This window comes from Lithobates pipiens, unplaced genomic scaffold (genome assembly GCF_037356315.1).
Source record: "Lithobates pipiens isolate NorthernLeopardFrog02 unplaced genomic scaffold, aLitPip1_a1.2 Scaffold_13, whole genome shotgun sequence".
Taxonomy (NCBI): Eukaryota; Metazoa; Chordata; class Amphibia; order Anura; family Ranidae; genus Lithobates; species Lithobates pipiens.
In genome coordinates this window covers 538,559,291-538,574,492 of record NW_027507718.1, presented here as the reverse complement: position 1 = coordinate 538,574,492, position 15,202 = coordinate 538,559,291, and the positions used below count along the sequence as shown (strand labels likewise).

The 15,202-nt window shown below is 50.6% G+C and overlaps 1 protein-coding gene across 2 annotated transcripts in view; it reads left to right on the top strand.

Moving 5' to 3' along the window:
• RTKN (rhotekin) overlaps positions 1 to 15,202 on the top strand; it is a 155,132-nt gene that overhangs the window by 105,300 nt on the left and 34,630 nt on the right. The window contains exons 1-8 of one of the 2 annotated variants that reach the window (XM_077478266.1): positions 829 to 908; positions 1,305 to 1,422; positions 5,232 to 5,444; positions 9,871 to 9,965; positions 10,313 to 10,419; positions 13,885 to 14,010; positions 14,096 to 14,261; positions 14,614 to 14,718. In XM_077478266.1, the coding sequence (XP_077334392.1) occupies positions 839 to 908; positions 1,305 to 1,422; positions 5,232 to 5,444; positions 9,871 to 9,965; positions 10,313 to 10,419; positions 13,885 to 14,010; positions 14,096 to 14,261; positions 14,614 to 14,718 (1,000 nt within the window). In that variant the 5' untranslated portion in view covers positions 829 to 838. Of the gene's footprint in view, positions 1 to 828; positions 909 to 1,304; positions 1,423 to 5,231; positions 5,445 to 9,870; positions 9,966 to 10,312; positions 10,420 to 13,884; positions 14,011 to 14,095; positions 14,262 to 14,613; positions 14,719 to 15,202 lie in introns of those variants that run through there. The other variant, XM_077478267.1, reaches the window with a different exon arrangement.

Below are 15,202 nucleotides of genomic sequence, written 5' to 3'. Positions count from 1 at the left end.
ATACATTATTGAAGTCCAGGGCCCCACCATCTTGTCTTATTGACCCTTTCTTGGTGGACACTTCTCCTCAGACATGTTCTGGATACATTATTGAAGTCCAGGGCCCCACCATCTTGTCTTATTGACCCTTTCTTGGTGGACACTCCTCCTCAGACCTGTTCTGGATACATTATTGAAGTCCAGGGCCCCACCATCTTGTCTTATTGACCCTTTCTTGGTGGACACTTCGCCCCAGACATGTTCTGGATACATTACTGTAGTACAGGACTCCACCATCTTGATCTTTCGTAGTGGAAAACATCTCCCCAGACCTGTTCTGGTGTATGTTATTGAAGTCAAGGACCCCGCCATCTTGTCGTCTTGACCTTTTTTTTCCTGGTGAACTTCTCTCCAGACTCATTTTGGATACATTATCAAAGTCCAAGGCCTCATCGTCCTGTCTCCCCAACTTTTTCTCCCCAGACCCTTTCTGGATATGTTACCAAAGTCAAGGACCCCACCATCTTGTCTTCCCTATCTTCCCAGACTTCTCCCCAGACCTGTTCTGTGTGTTGTACTAATGTCCAGGGCCATTGTCTTGTTGACATTTCCCTGGGTAAACCTCCCCAGGCCTATTATCTGCATTTACTGACTTAATGTACGTGGGAACACACCAAAACTCCAAGGACAGGAGTACATTCAGGAGTTATAGTAGGAAGATCTTGCTGGTGGAGTGTCCAAGAGAAGTAAGAAGTGGGGAGGGCAACTTTATCACACCAGGCCCCACCCATAAATGAAATACCAACTTAGGTAAACCAGTTCTTTAAGCTAAATGATGTGATGTGTACAATTATATATTATGTATCTCTCTGTAGATCTCCGGATTCCCCTCATGTGGAAGGACAGCGAATACTTCAAGAATAAAGGAGGTGAGTCTATAGCAGTGTTCAGTGCACTTTGTACAGATCACGCCTCCAACACCCAATCACAGACCTACACCCAAAACTCCCCACCCTCATCGAAGTGTCGGAGCTTTACATCTGACCATTGGATGAGTGTATGGGGGTGTCCTCTGTCTGGTCGTCTAATTACATGGAATGAAATATCTCTCGGATCCAGAGGGAGAATTATTGTTATTGTCAGGTAAAGTTGTAACATGTATGGTGTGTTCTGGGCATTGTTTCATTTGGTCACACATTGGTTCATCTTTATGAAGCAGATTAGGAAATTGATCACTCTATGAGCCCTGTGTCCAATAAATGTTCCAAGAGATACCAGACATGTCCCCACACCAGTCTCATCTCCCATCTCTCCGTGTGTTGCAGAGCTCCATCGCTGTGCCGTGTTCTGCGCTCTGCAGATTCGAGGGGAGGTCTGTGACACGGAAATGGTTTTTGTGGATCGAACAGCCACGGATATCTGCTTCGAGAACCCCATTGTCTTGTGAGTATCCAGTATATGGTGTCATAATATCAATGACAGCCAATCCCTACCAGTCTATCCTATGCCTATCAACCTATCACCAATCCTTCCTGTATTACTGCCCAACCTATCATCAATCCTTCCTCTATTACTACCCAACCTATCACCAATCCTTTCTCTATTACTGCCCAACCTATCACCAATCCTTTCTCTATTACTGCCCAACCTATCACCAATCCTTTCTCTATTACTGCCCAACCTATCACCAATCCTTCCAGTATTACTGCCCAACCAATCATCAATCCTTTCTCTATTACTACCCAACCTATCACCAATCTTTCCTTTATTACTGCCCAACCTATCACCAATCCTTCCAGTATTATTACCCAACCTATCACCAATCCTTCCTGCATTACTGCCCAACCTATCACCAATCCTTCCTGCATTACTGCCCAACCTATCACCAATCTTTCCTTTATTACTGCCCAACCTATCACCAATCCTTCCAGTATTATTACCCAACCTATCACCAATCCTTCCAGTATTATTACCCAACCTATCACCAATCCTTCCAGTATTATTACCCAACCTATCACCAATCCTTCCTCTATTACTGCCCAACCTATCACCAATCCTTCCTCTATTACTGCCCAACCTATCACCAATCCTTCCAGTATTACTGCCCAACCTATCACCAATCCTTCCAGTATTACTGCCCAACCTATCACCAATCCTTCCAGTATTATTACCCAACCTATCACCAATCCTTCCTCTATTACTGCCCAACCTATCACCAATCCTTCCAGTATTACTGCCCAACCTATCACCAATCCTTCCAGTATTACTGCCCAACCTATCACCAATCCTTCCAGTATTACAGCCCAACCTATCACCAATCCTTCCAGTATTACTGCCCAACCTATCACCAATCCTTCCAGTATTACTGCCCAACCTATCACCAATCCTTCCAGTATTACTGCCCAACCTATCACCAATCCTTCCTCTATTACTGCCCAACCTATCACCAATCCTTCCAGTATTACTGCCCAACCTATCACCAATCCTTCCTCTATTACAGCCCAACCTATCACCAATCCTTCCAGTATTACTGCCCAACCTATCACCAATCCTTCCTCTATTACTGCCCAACCTATCACCAATCTTTCCTTTATTACTGCCCAACCTATCACCAATCCTTCCAGTATTACTGCCCAACCTATCACCAATCCTTCCAGTATTATTACCCAACCTATCACCAATCCTTCCTCTATTACTGCCCAACCTATCACCAATCCTTCCAGTATTACTGCCCAACCTATCACCAATCCTTCCAGTATTACTGCCCAACCTATCACCAATCCTTCCAGTATTACTGCCCAACCTATCACCAATCCTTCCAGTATTACAGCCCAACCTATCACCAATCCTTCCAGTATTACTGCCCAACCTATCACCAATCCTTCCAGTATTACTGCCCAACCTATCACCAATCCTTCCAGTATTACTGCCCAACCTATCACCAATCCTTCCTCTATTACTGCCCAACCTATCACCAATCCTTCCAGTATTACTGCCCAACCTATCACCAATCCTTCCTCTATTACTGCCCAACCTATCACCAATCCTTCCTCTATTACTGCCCAACCTATCACCAATCCTTCCTCTATTACTGCCCAACCTATCACCAATCCTTCCAGTATTACTGCCCAACCTATCACCAATCCTTCCAGTATTACTGCCCAACCTATCACCAATCCTTCCAGTATTACTGCCCAACCTATCACCAATCCTTCCAGTATTACTGCCCAACCTATCACCAATCCTTCCTCTATTACTGCCCAACCTATCACCAATCCTTCCAGTATTACTGCCCAACCTATCACCAATCCTTCCTCTATTACAGCCCAACCTATCACCAATCCTTCCAGTATTACTGCCCAACCTATCACCAATCCTTCCTCTATTACTGCCAGACCTATCACCAATCTTTCCTTTATTACTGCCCAACCTATCACCAATCCTTCCAGTATTACTGCCCAACCTATCACCAATCCTTCCAGTATTATTACCCAACCTATCACCAATCCTTCCTCTATTACTGCCCAACCTATCACCAATCCTTCCAGTATTACTGCCCAACCTATCACCAATCCTTCCAGTATTACTGCCCAACCTATCACCAATCCTTCCAGTATTACTGCCCAACCTATCACCAATCCTTCCAGTATTACAGCCCAACCTATCACCAATCCTTCCAGTATTACTGCCCAACCTATCACCAATCCTTCCAGTATTACTGCCCAACCTATCACCAATCCTTCCAGTATTACTGCCCAACCTATCACCAATCCTTCCTCTATTACTGCCCAACTTATCACCAATCCTTCCAGTATTACTGCCCAACCTATCACCAATCCTTCCTCTATTACTGCCCAACCTATCACCAATCCTTCCTCTATTACTGCCCAACCTATCACCAATCCTTCCTCTATTACTGCCCAACCTATCACCAATCCTTCCAGTATTACTGCCCAACCTATCACCAATCCTTCCAGTATTACTGCCCAACCTATCACCAATCCTTCCAGTATTACTGCCCAACCTATCACCAATCCTTCCAGTATTACTGCCCAACCTATCACCAATCCTTCCTCTATTACTGCCCAACCTATCACCAATCCTTCCAGTATTACTGCCCAACCTATCACCAATCCTTCCTCTATTACAGCCCAACCTATCACCAATCCTTCCAGTATTACTGCCCAACCTATCACCAATCCTTCCTCTATTACTGCCCAACCTATCACCAATCTTTCCTTTATTACTGCCCAACCTATCACCAATCCTTCCAGTATTACTGCCCAACCTATCACCAATCCTTCCAGTATTATTACCCAACCTATCACCAATCCTTCCTCTATTACTGCCCAACCTATCACCAATCCTTCCAGTATTACTGCCCAACCTATCACCAATCCTTCCAGTATTACTGCCCAACCTATCACCAATCCTTCCAGTATTACAGCCCAACCTATCACCAATCCTTCCAGTATTACTGCCCAACCTATCACCAATCCTTCCAGTATTACTGCCCAACCTATCACCAATCCTTCCAGTATTACTGCCCAACCTATCACCAATCCTTCCTCTATTACTGCCCAACCTATCACCAATCCTTCCAGTATTACTGCCCAACCTATCACCAATCCTTCCTCTATTACTGCCCAACCTATCACCAATCCTTCCTCTATTACTGCCCAACCTATCACCAATCCTTCCTCTATTACTGCCCAACCTATCACCAATCCTTCCAGTATTACTGCCCAACCTATCACCAATCCTTCCAGTATTACTGCCCAACCTATCACCAATCCTTCCAGTATTACTGCCCAACCTATCACCAATCCTTCCAGTATTACAGCCCAACCTATCACCAATCCTTCCAGTATTACTGCCCAACCTATCACCAATCCTTCCAGTATTACTGCCCAACCTATCACCAATCCTTCCAGTATTACTGCCCAACCTATCACCAATCCTTCCTCTATTACTGCCCAACCTATCACCAATCCTTCCAGTATTACTGCCCAACCTATCACCAATCTTTCCTTTATTACTGCACAACTTATCACCAATCCTTCCTCTATTACTGCCCAACCTATCACCAATCCTTTCTCTATTACTGCCCAACCTATCACCAATCCTTTCTCTATTACTGCCCAACCTATCACCAATCCTTCCTCTATTACTGCCCAATCTTGCCTCACAGTTTTACTCAGCCCTTTCTTTTGCTCCCTCTATTACTGTTGTGTTTTTCCTTTTCTCTCCAGCTCGGACGTGGAGCCAGGTTTTGAGCTCAGTCTCCAGCTGTACAGCTGTGCTGTGGATGAGGACTTTTCTCTGTCTGGGACCCCCAGGAGACTGTCCACCAAACTGAGCAACTCCCTGGGTCGGACATCGGGTCGGAGGGTACGAGCCGCCATGGAAGGAGCATGCAGCAATGGAGGAGGAAGCCCCATCCTTCTACCTGTCCCCAGTGTCCCGTGAGTTACCATTACTGGCCAGAACTGAGGTCATTGTACAAGATACTCAAGTACTCTGCTGTTAGTACACAAGGTCAGATCTGCTTGGGGTGCATGTTTACCCTTATGGAGGAGGTGGATCTATCACACATCCTCAGCTCTGACCCAATCCTGGGGAAGCTGGAAAAAAGTATCACAAAGAGCCACTTGCTCATCCCTGTGAGAGCAGAGCCTCCCTTTGTTTGCCTTTACACTTACCCGAGGGTCGTTGGTGGAAACGACCATGATTATGGCCAATAGTTACTATAGCTTGACAAATTTGATCTATTGTTGGATTAAACTTGATATGAATTCATGCACACTCCATACGGGAATAGACCCTTGGTGGATAGGTTCTGAAATGAGCAAACAAAAGATGGTAGCACTGTATCATAACCAGCCAATGGAGAATTGTGTTATCACACTAACATGCTGAGAATAGGCCAATGTAACTGACTCCCGGAGAAGCCACTACACCTTAGTGGAGGTTCCTGCTTTATCGAATAGTGACCTGCCCTGAAGCTCCACCTACACACTCACCAGCCATCCAGTAGCAACAATCAAACACACTTCAAGGCCCCCCGTCCTATTGTGAGAAATGTGTTGGCTGACATGTTTAGGGAGAGGGGGATAGAGGTACAGAATACTTAAGAACATCAAAAATATATCAGACGTTCTTCTGGCAATAATAGAAATAGGGCAGTTGATTTTCACTACTGTAGAAACATTCTTCCATTAATATCCCACATCAGAGTTGGTAATGGCGGCTCCAGTGCTTTAGTGGCAGCTTCCCAGCTACAGACATTCTTTTAAGAGCAACACAACAAATTGGTGGCCCTAGATTCTTCTGTTACAGCCTCCCAAATGACAGTGGAGCCTTTATTGGTGGCCTTTACATACTGCAGTAGGAACTGGTCTTCAAGCTTCGTGAGAGCAACCATACATAGCCAAGAAGGTCTCCATCGCATGTCTATCTGGCAGCAGCTTCCCCTAAGCTCTCCTGGACAACCTTCATCAAAGCAGATGACTTTGAAGACACATTTTACTGGTAGCCACCTTCTTGCCTAGCACAGGCCACTTCAAGTTCTTTAGGACTAGGTTCCGGCCCCAGGTAAAGACATTTGCAGAGCTTTACTCCCCCCACAGGCAACAGGCCAGAGAGGCAAGGACTGGACCCTTCACACACACATCCGCTCCAAGCAAAGCCTGGGAGGGAAGGCCCTCTGGTCTCACGTCATAATTAGGGAAAGCTTTGGAGGGAAGAAACAATGATTCCACATTGTCTCCAGACAAAGCCTAGGAGAGTAGAACATCTGGCCTCACGTCCTCTCGAGGCAAAGCCGGGAGGGAAGGCCCTCTGGACTCACATAGTCTTTAGGCAAACCTTGATAGGGAAGGACCTCTGGTCTCACATTGTGTCCAAGTAAAGCCTGGGAGGGAAAGAATGCTGTACTTGTGTTGTCTCCAGGTAAGTAAAGCTTGGGTGGGAAGGACCACTCGACTCATCTTCTCCAGGCAAAGCCCTTGATTTAAGGACCCTTCCAGTTGAAGGGTTTCCGTTTAATTATTTTTTCTATTGGTGGAACCAGATGGACTTGTGCTTTTTTTAACCTACAGTATGTAACTATAACACAATACATTGCATCTTCTTATTCTACTGGAGAACATGCCCGAGAAGCAGGCAGAAGCAAACAATATCCCAGACTTAGGAGAAACCTAATGATCCCAGATAGCAATAATATAGATCAGGATGACTACAACCTAACTGCAAACACTATCCGTACTTGGACCCCTCCTATTTATGCTCTATACCTCTTCCCTGGGACAGTTGATAACCTCCTATAGCCTCCAATACCACCTCTATGCCGACGACACCCAGATCTACCCCTCCACTCCTCAACTTACCCCCTCAATCTCCTCACAGATCTCAAACTTCCCGAATGACATCTCGGTATTGGATTTCACACCACTTCCTCCAACTCAATCTTTCTAAAACTGAGTTTGTTATATTTCGTCCTTCCCTCCCCCCCCCCCCCCCCCCCATGACTTTACCATTAAGATCAACAAAACAACCATTGGTGCCTCCACACATGGCGGGGTCCTGGGTGTAATCCTTGACTCTGACCTCTCCTCCTCCCCACATCCAATCACTGGCTAAATCCTGCCGCCTTCACCTCCGCAACATCTCCAGAATTCCACCTTCCTGACTGATGACCCCACAAAGCAACTTCTTCACTCCGCGATTATTTCCCACCTTGACTACGGCAACTCTCTCCTTAATGGCCGACCCTTACACAGGCTCCTCCCCCCTTCAGTCTATTATGAATTCTGCTGCTAGATTCAGACCTTACTAACCAATCCATGACTGCCGTCCCCTCTCTGCCAATCCCTTCACTGGCTTCCCCTCCCCCACCGTATAAAAATTCAAAATGCTAACGACAACATACAAGGCCATCCACAACATCCGCCCCGATCTACATCACCAACCTCATCTGCAGATATCGCCCAAATCGTCCCCCTCCGCTCCTCCCAGGACCTCCTGATCTCTAGCTCCCTTGTTACCTCCTCCCATGGTCGCCTTCAGGACTTCTCCAGAGCCTCTCCCATCCTCTGGAACTCCCTGCCCCGGTATATCTGATCAGCCCCTAACCTGTCCACCTCCAGGACTTCACCAGGGCCTCTCTCATCCTCTGGACCTCCCAGCCCCGGTATATCTGATCAGCCCCTAACCTGTCCGCCTCCAGAGCCTCTCCCATCCTCTGGAACTCCCTGCCCCGGTATATCCGATTAGCCCCTACCCTGTCCGCCTCCAGAGCCTCTCCCATCCTCTGGAACTCCCTGCCCCGGTATATCCGATTAGCCCCTACCCTGTCCGCCTCCAGAGCCTCTCCCATCCTCTGGAACTCCCTGCCCCGGTATATCCGATTAGCCCCTAACCTGTCCGCCTCCAGGACTTCACCAGGGCCTCTCTCATCCTCTGGACCTCCCAGCCCCGGTATATCTGATCAGCCCCTAACCTGTCCGCCTCCAGAGCCTCTCCCATCCTCTGGAACTCCCTGCCCCGGTATATCCGATTAGCCCCTACCCTGTCCGCCTCCAGAGCCTCTCCCATCCTCTGGAACTCCCTGCCCCGGTATATCCGATCAGCCCCTAACCTGTCCACCTCCAGGACTTCACCAGGGCCTCTCTCATCCTCTGGACCTCCCAGCCCCGGTATATCTGATCAGCCCCTAACCTGTCCGCCTCCAGAGCCTCTCCCATCCTCTGGAACTCCCTGCCCCGGTATATCCGATTAGCCCCTAACCTGTCCACCTCCAGGACTTCACCAGGGCCTCTCTCATCCTCTGGACCTCCCAGCCCTGGTATATCTGATCAGCCCCTAACCTGTCCGCCTCCAGAGCCTCTCCCATCCTCTGGAACTCCCTGCCCCGGTATATCCGATTAGCCCCTAACCTGTCCACCTCCAGGACTTCACCAGGGCCTCTCTCATCCTCTGGAACTCCCTGCCCCGGTATATCCGTTTAGCCCCTAACCTGTCCACCTCCAGAGCCTCTCCCATCCTCTGGAACTCCCTGCCCCGGTATATCCGATCAGCCCCTAACCTGTCCACCTCCAGGACTTCACCAGGGCCTCTCTCATCCTCTGGACCTCCCAGCCCCGGTATATCCGATCAGCCCCTACCCTGTCCGCCTCCAGAGCCTCTCCCATCCTCTGGAACTCCCTGCCCCGGTCTATCTGATCAGCCCCTAACCTGTCCACCTCCAGGACTTCACCAGGGCCTCTCTCATCCTCTGGACCTCCCAGCCCCGGTATATCTGATCAGCCCCTAACCTGTCCGCCTCCAGAGCCTCTCCCATCCTCTGGAACTCCCTGCCCCAGTATATATCCGATCAGCCCCTACCCTGTCCACCTTTAGGAGATCCCTTAAAACTCACTTATTCAGGGAAGCCTATCCCACACCCACCTAACAACTGTCCCCGAGACACCCCCATGAAATCATTCCCTGCATCTATTACCTTTGTACCACCACCCTCTCCTTTTAGAACGTAAGCTCTACGAGCCGGGCCCTCCTGTCCCTTCTGTATTGAACTGTATTGTAATTGTGCTGTCCCCCTCTACATTGTAAAGTGCTGCGTAAACTGTTGGCGCTATATAAATCCTGTATAATAATAATAATAATATAATAAAAACGCTAAATTTAGCCTGGGGACACTCCTGCTCGAGTCGGAACCTTATACTCTTAATATGTCACATGCAGAAAGTCAACGTTTTGGGGTCTTTAAAAGGCCCCTCTCTATTATTATTATTATTGGTGGGGGATTTCAGGTCATGTTTCATGCCGGGGGACAGGAGGATATATCATCTATATATCTGGAATGTTCTGTATGTTTCCTCTCTTGTGTTTCAGGGGTCCAAAGTTCCTGCTGCTGGCCCACACCAAGCTGACTCTGGCTGATGTCCAGGATGGCTTCCGCACCCACGACCTCACCATGAACAGTTCAGGTGAATCACCAAAGCTGCCAAACGGAATTTGTTATTGAGGGTTGGAGGAAAGGAGATTTTAGTACAACGACCCCATATTAGATGTATCATTTGTAGGAACGTCCCCACAGTCTCTGGTGGGGAATGATGAGAATGATGGGTATTTGAGGAATGATGAGAGCGCCCCCTTGTGGGGAATGGTGAGAATGATGAATAACTGAGGAACAATGAAGGGCGCCTTTCTGTAGAAAATGATGGTAATATACATACAATGTATACAGCAGTATATTGCAGTGGTATCAGGGTGTATAGTGTGTGTGTGTACACAGTATATAACAGTATATTATAGATTCCTCTTTGTGTTGTAGATGAGAGCTCGTGTTGGCTGCCGCTGTACGGAAGTGTGTGCTGCCGCCTGACCGCACAGCCCGACTGTATGAACCAAGACATGATATCCGGGTATCTGCAGATCCAGGTGAGAGATCCGGGGGGGTGATGATACTCTCCTCCGGGGGTGATGATACTCTCCTCCGGGGGGTGATGATACTCTCCTCCGGGGGTGATGATACTCTCCTCCGGGGGGTGATGATACTCTCCTCCGGGGGGTGATGATACTCTCCTCTGGGGGGTGATGATACTCTCCTCCGGGGGTGATGATACTCTCCTCCGGGGGTGATGATACTCTCCTCCGGGGGTGATGATACTCTCCTCCGGGGGGTGATGATACTCTCCTCCGGGGGGGTGATGATACTCTCCTCCGGGGGTGATGATACTCTCCTCCGGGGGTGATGATACTCTCCTCCGGGGGGTGATGATACTCTCCTCCGGGGGGGTGATGATACTCTCCTCCAGGGGTGATGATACTCTCCTCCGGGGGTGATGATACTCTCCTCCGGAGGGTGATGATACTCTCCTCCGGGGGGTGATGATACTCTCCTCCGGGGGGGTGATGATACTCTCCTCCGGGGGGGTGATGATACTCTCCTCCGGGGGGGTGATGATACTCTCCTCCGGGGGGGTGATGATACTCTCCTCCGGGGGGTGATGATACTCTCCTCCGGGGGGTGATGATACTCTCCTCCGGGGGGTGATGATACTCTCCTCCGGGGGGTGATGATACTCTCCTCCGGGGGGTGATGATACTCTCCTCCGGGGGGTGATGATACTCTCCTCCGGGGGTGATGATACTCTCCTCCGGGGGTGATGATACTCTCCTCCGGGGGTGATGATACTCTCCTCCGGGGGTGATGATACTCTCCTCTGGGGGTGATGATTGATACTCTCCTCCGGGGGGGTGATGATACTCTCCTCCAGAGGGTGATGATACTCTCCTCCGGGGGGTGAGGATACTCTCCTCCGGGGGGGTTATGATACTCTCCTCCGGGGGGGTTATGATACTCTCCTCCGGGGGGGTTATGATACTCTCCTCCGGGGGGTGATGATACTCTCCTCCGGGGCTGAAGATACTCTCCTCCGGGGGGGTGATGATACTCTCCTCCGGGGGGTGATGATACTCTCCTCCGGGGGGTGATGATACTCTCCTCCGGGGGGGTGATGATACTCTCCTCCGGGGGGTGATGATACTCTCCTCCGGGGGGGGTGATGATACTCTCCTCCGGGGGGGGTGATGATACTCTCCTCCGGGGGGGTGATGATACTCTCCTCCGGGGGGGTGATGATACTCTCCTCCGGGGGGGTGATGATACTCTCCTCCGCCGGTTATGATACTCTCCTCCGGGGGTTATGATACTCTCCTCCGGGGGTTATGATACTCTCCTCCGGGGGTTATGATACTCTCCTCCGGGGGGTGATGATACTCTCCTCCGCCGGTTATGATACTCTCCTCCGGGGGTTATGATACTCTCCTCCGGGGGGTGATGATACTCTCCTCCGCCGGTTATGATACTCTCCTCCGGGGGTTATGATACTCTCCTCCGGGGGGTAATGATACTCTCCTCCGCCGGTTATGATACTCTCCTCCGGGGGTTATGATACTCTCCTCCGGGGGGTGATGATACTCTCCTCCGGGGGGGTGATGATACTCTCCTCCGGGGGGTGATGATACTCTCCTCCGGGGGGTGATAATACTCTCCTCTGGGGGTGATGATACTCTCCTCCGGGGGGTGATAATACTCTCCTCTGGGGGTGATGATACTCTCCTACGGGGGGAGGGGTGATGATACTCTCCCCCGGCAGGTGATGATACTCCTCTGGGGGTGATGATACTCTCCTACGGGGGGAGGGGTGATGATACTCTCCCCCGGCAGGTGATGATACTACTCTGGGGGTGATGATACTCCTCTGGGGGTGATGATACTCCTCTGGGGGTGATGATACTCTCCTCTGGGGGTGATGATACTCTCCTCCGGGGGTTATGATACTCTCCTCCGGGGGTTATGATACTCTCCTCCGGGGGTGATGATACTCTCCTCCGCCGGTTATGATACTCTCCTCCGGGGGTTATGATACTCTCCTCCGGGGGGTGATGATACTCTCCTCCGCCGGTTATGATACTCTCCTCCGGGGGTTATGATACTCTCCTCCGGGGGGTGATGATACTCTCCTCCGGGGGGGTGATGATACTCTCCTCCGGGGGGTGATGATACTCTCCTCCGGGGGGTGATAATACTCTCCTCTGGGGGTGATGATACTCTCCTCCGGGGGGTGATAATACTCTCCTCTGGGGGTGATGATACTCTCCTACGGGGGGAGGGGTGATGATACTCTCCCCCGGCAGGTGATGATACTCCTCTGGGGGTGATGATACTCTCCTACGGGGGGAGGGGTGATGATACTCTCCCCCGGCAGGTGATGATACTCCTCTGGGGGTGATGATACTCCTCTGGGGGTGATGATACTCTCCTCCGGGGGTTATGATACTCTCCTCCGGGGGTTATGATACTCTCCTCCGGGGGGGTGATGATACTCTCCTCCGCCGGTTATGATACTCTCCTCCGGGGGTTATGATACTCTCCTCCGGGGGGTGATGATACTCTCCTCCGGGGGGGTGATGATACTCTCCTCCGGGGGGTGATGATACTCTCCTCCGGGGGGGTGATGATACTCTCCTCCGGGGGGTGATGATACTCTCCTCCGGGGGGTGATAATACTCTCCTCTGGGGGTGATGATACTCTCCTCCGGGGGGTGATAATACTCTCCTCTGGGGGTGATGATACTCTCCTACGGGGGGAGGGGTGATGATACTCTCCCCCGGCAGGTGATGATACTCCTCTGGGGGTGATGATACTCTCCTACGGGGGGAGGGGTGATGATACTCTCCCCCGGCAGGTGATGATACTCCTCTGGGGGTGATGATACTCCTCTGGGGGTGATGATACTCCTCTGGGGGTGATGATACTCTCCTCTGGGGGTGATGAGGTGATGATACTCCTCTGGGGGTGATAATACTCTCCACTGGGGGTGATGATACTCTCCTCTGGGGTTGATAATACTCTCCACTGGGGAGGAGGTGGTGATGAGATTCCTCCGGGGGTGACGGGGGGTAATACTCTCCTCTGGGGGGGAGGTGGTGATGAGATTCCTCGGAGGGTGACGGGGGGGATAATACTCTCCTCTGGGGGTGATGAGGTGATGATACTCCTCTGGGGTTGATGAGGTGATGATACTCCTCTGGGGGTGATAATACTCTCTACTGGGGGGGAGGTGGTGATGAGATTCCTCCGGGGGGTGACGGGGGGGATAATACTCTCCTCTGGGGTTGATGAGGTGATGATACTCCTCTGGGGGTGATAATACTCTCCTCTGGGGGGGAGGTGGTGATGAGATTCCTCTGGGGGGTGATAGGGGGGATAATACTCTCCTCTAGGAGTGATGATTCTTTACGTCTTCCAGATGCAGATTGGTAGCAGACCAGTGTGGGCGGGGTAAACACTCCGCTCCTCATACTCTGATTGGTTTATTTCTCTTGGCCCCTGACAGGCGCGGGGACAGGCGGGATGGCAGCGGATGTACTGCGTGCTGAGAGGATGCCGCTTGCTGTGCTATACGCAGCCCTGTGAGAAAGGGTCGGCCCCGGAACCGGAACTCACCGTCTTTGTCAATAAGGTCAGAGGTCACCTAGGACACTTCTGGGGGGAGGAGAAGTGGGGGGGAGACGTCAAGGTGTGACATTTGTCTTTGTCCCCCACAGGAAACCAGAATCCGGTGCTCAGACCGCGAAGGACAGAACCAGGTGCAAAGCCTGTCCATCACCAACCGGTACGGCAGCGAGGAGGTGACGCACCACGCCAGGGCGGAGGGCCGGGAAGAGCTGCGCCGATGGATGGAGGCCTTCTGGCAGCACTTCTATGACATGAGTATGTGGGGGGCGGGGACGTAACACATTATACACTGTGCTGTATGTATAACATTGCAGACCACTCTATACACTGTGCTGTATGTGACATACCCCAGAGCGCAATGTACAGTCCGCTGGACAAGACATACTACTTACTCTGTACATTGTGCTGGACATACTCTATACACTGTGCTGTATGCGACATACCCCAGATTGTCCTATTCTGTATGTAGTGCAGATAACACCCCACACAATGGTCCTCGCAATGCTGTGCTGTCTATTACATACTCTATACCACTAATCATCATACTCATACTGTCTGATATACACTGCACACAACTAAACCCGCCTCTCTCTGTGGACCCTCCCAGGTCAGTGGAAGCATTGCTGTGATGACCTCATGAAGATCGAGACGCCACCGCCCAAGAGAACCACCCTCGCTTTGGCCAAGCAGGGCTCCCTCTACCATGAAATGGGTAAGCAGCAAGGCCTTCTGGGTAATATTCTTTGCCTCTTGGAGAAAGATGGAGGAGAAGGAATGAGGTATTATAGGAACCGTCACCCCCATCACCATAATAAACCCTGGTCTGATGTGTGCGGGCCCCTTATTACGGTCCGACGTTCCCATGGACCTTCCTAAGGGGCCCACACACATCAGTCCAGGGTTTATTATGGTCTGACATTCCCATTGACCTTCCTAAGGGGCCCACACACATCAGTCCAGGGTTTACTATGGCCTGACATTCCCATGGACCTCCCTAAGGGGCCCACACACATCAGTCCAGGGTTTACTATGGTCTGACATTCCCTTGGACCTTCCTAAGGGGTCCACACACATCAATCCAGGGTTTACTATGGTCTGACATTCCCATGGACCTTCCTAAGGGGCCCACACACATCAGTCCAGGGTTTATTATGGTCTGACATTCCCATGGACCTCCCTAAGGGGCCCACACACAT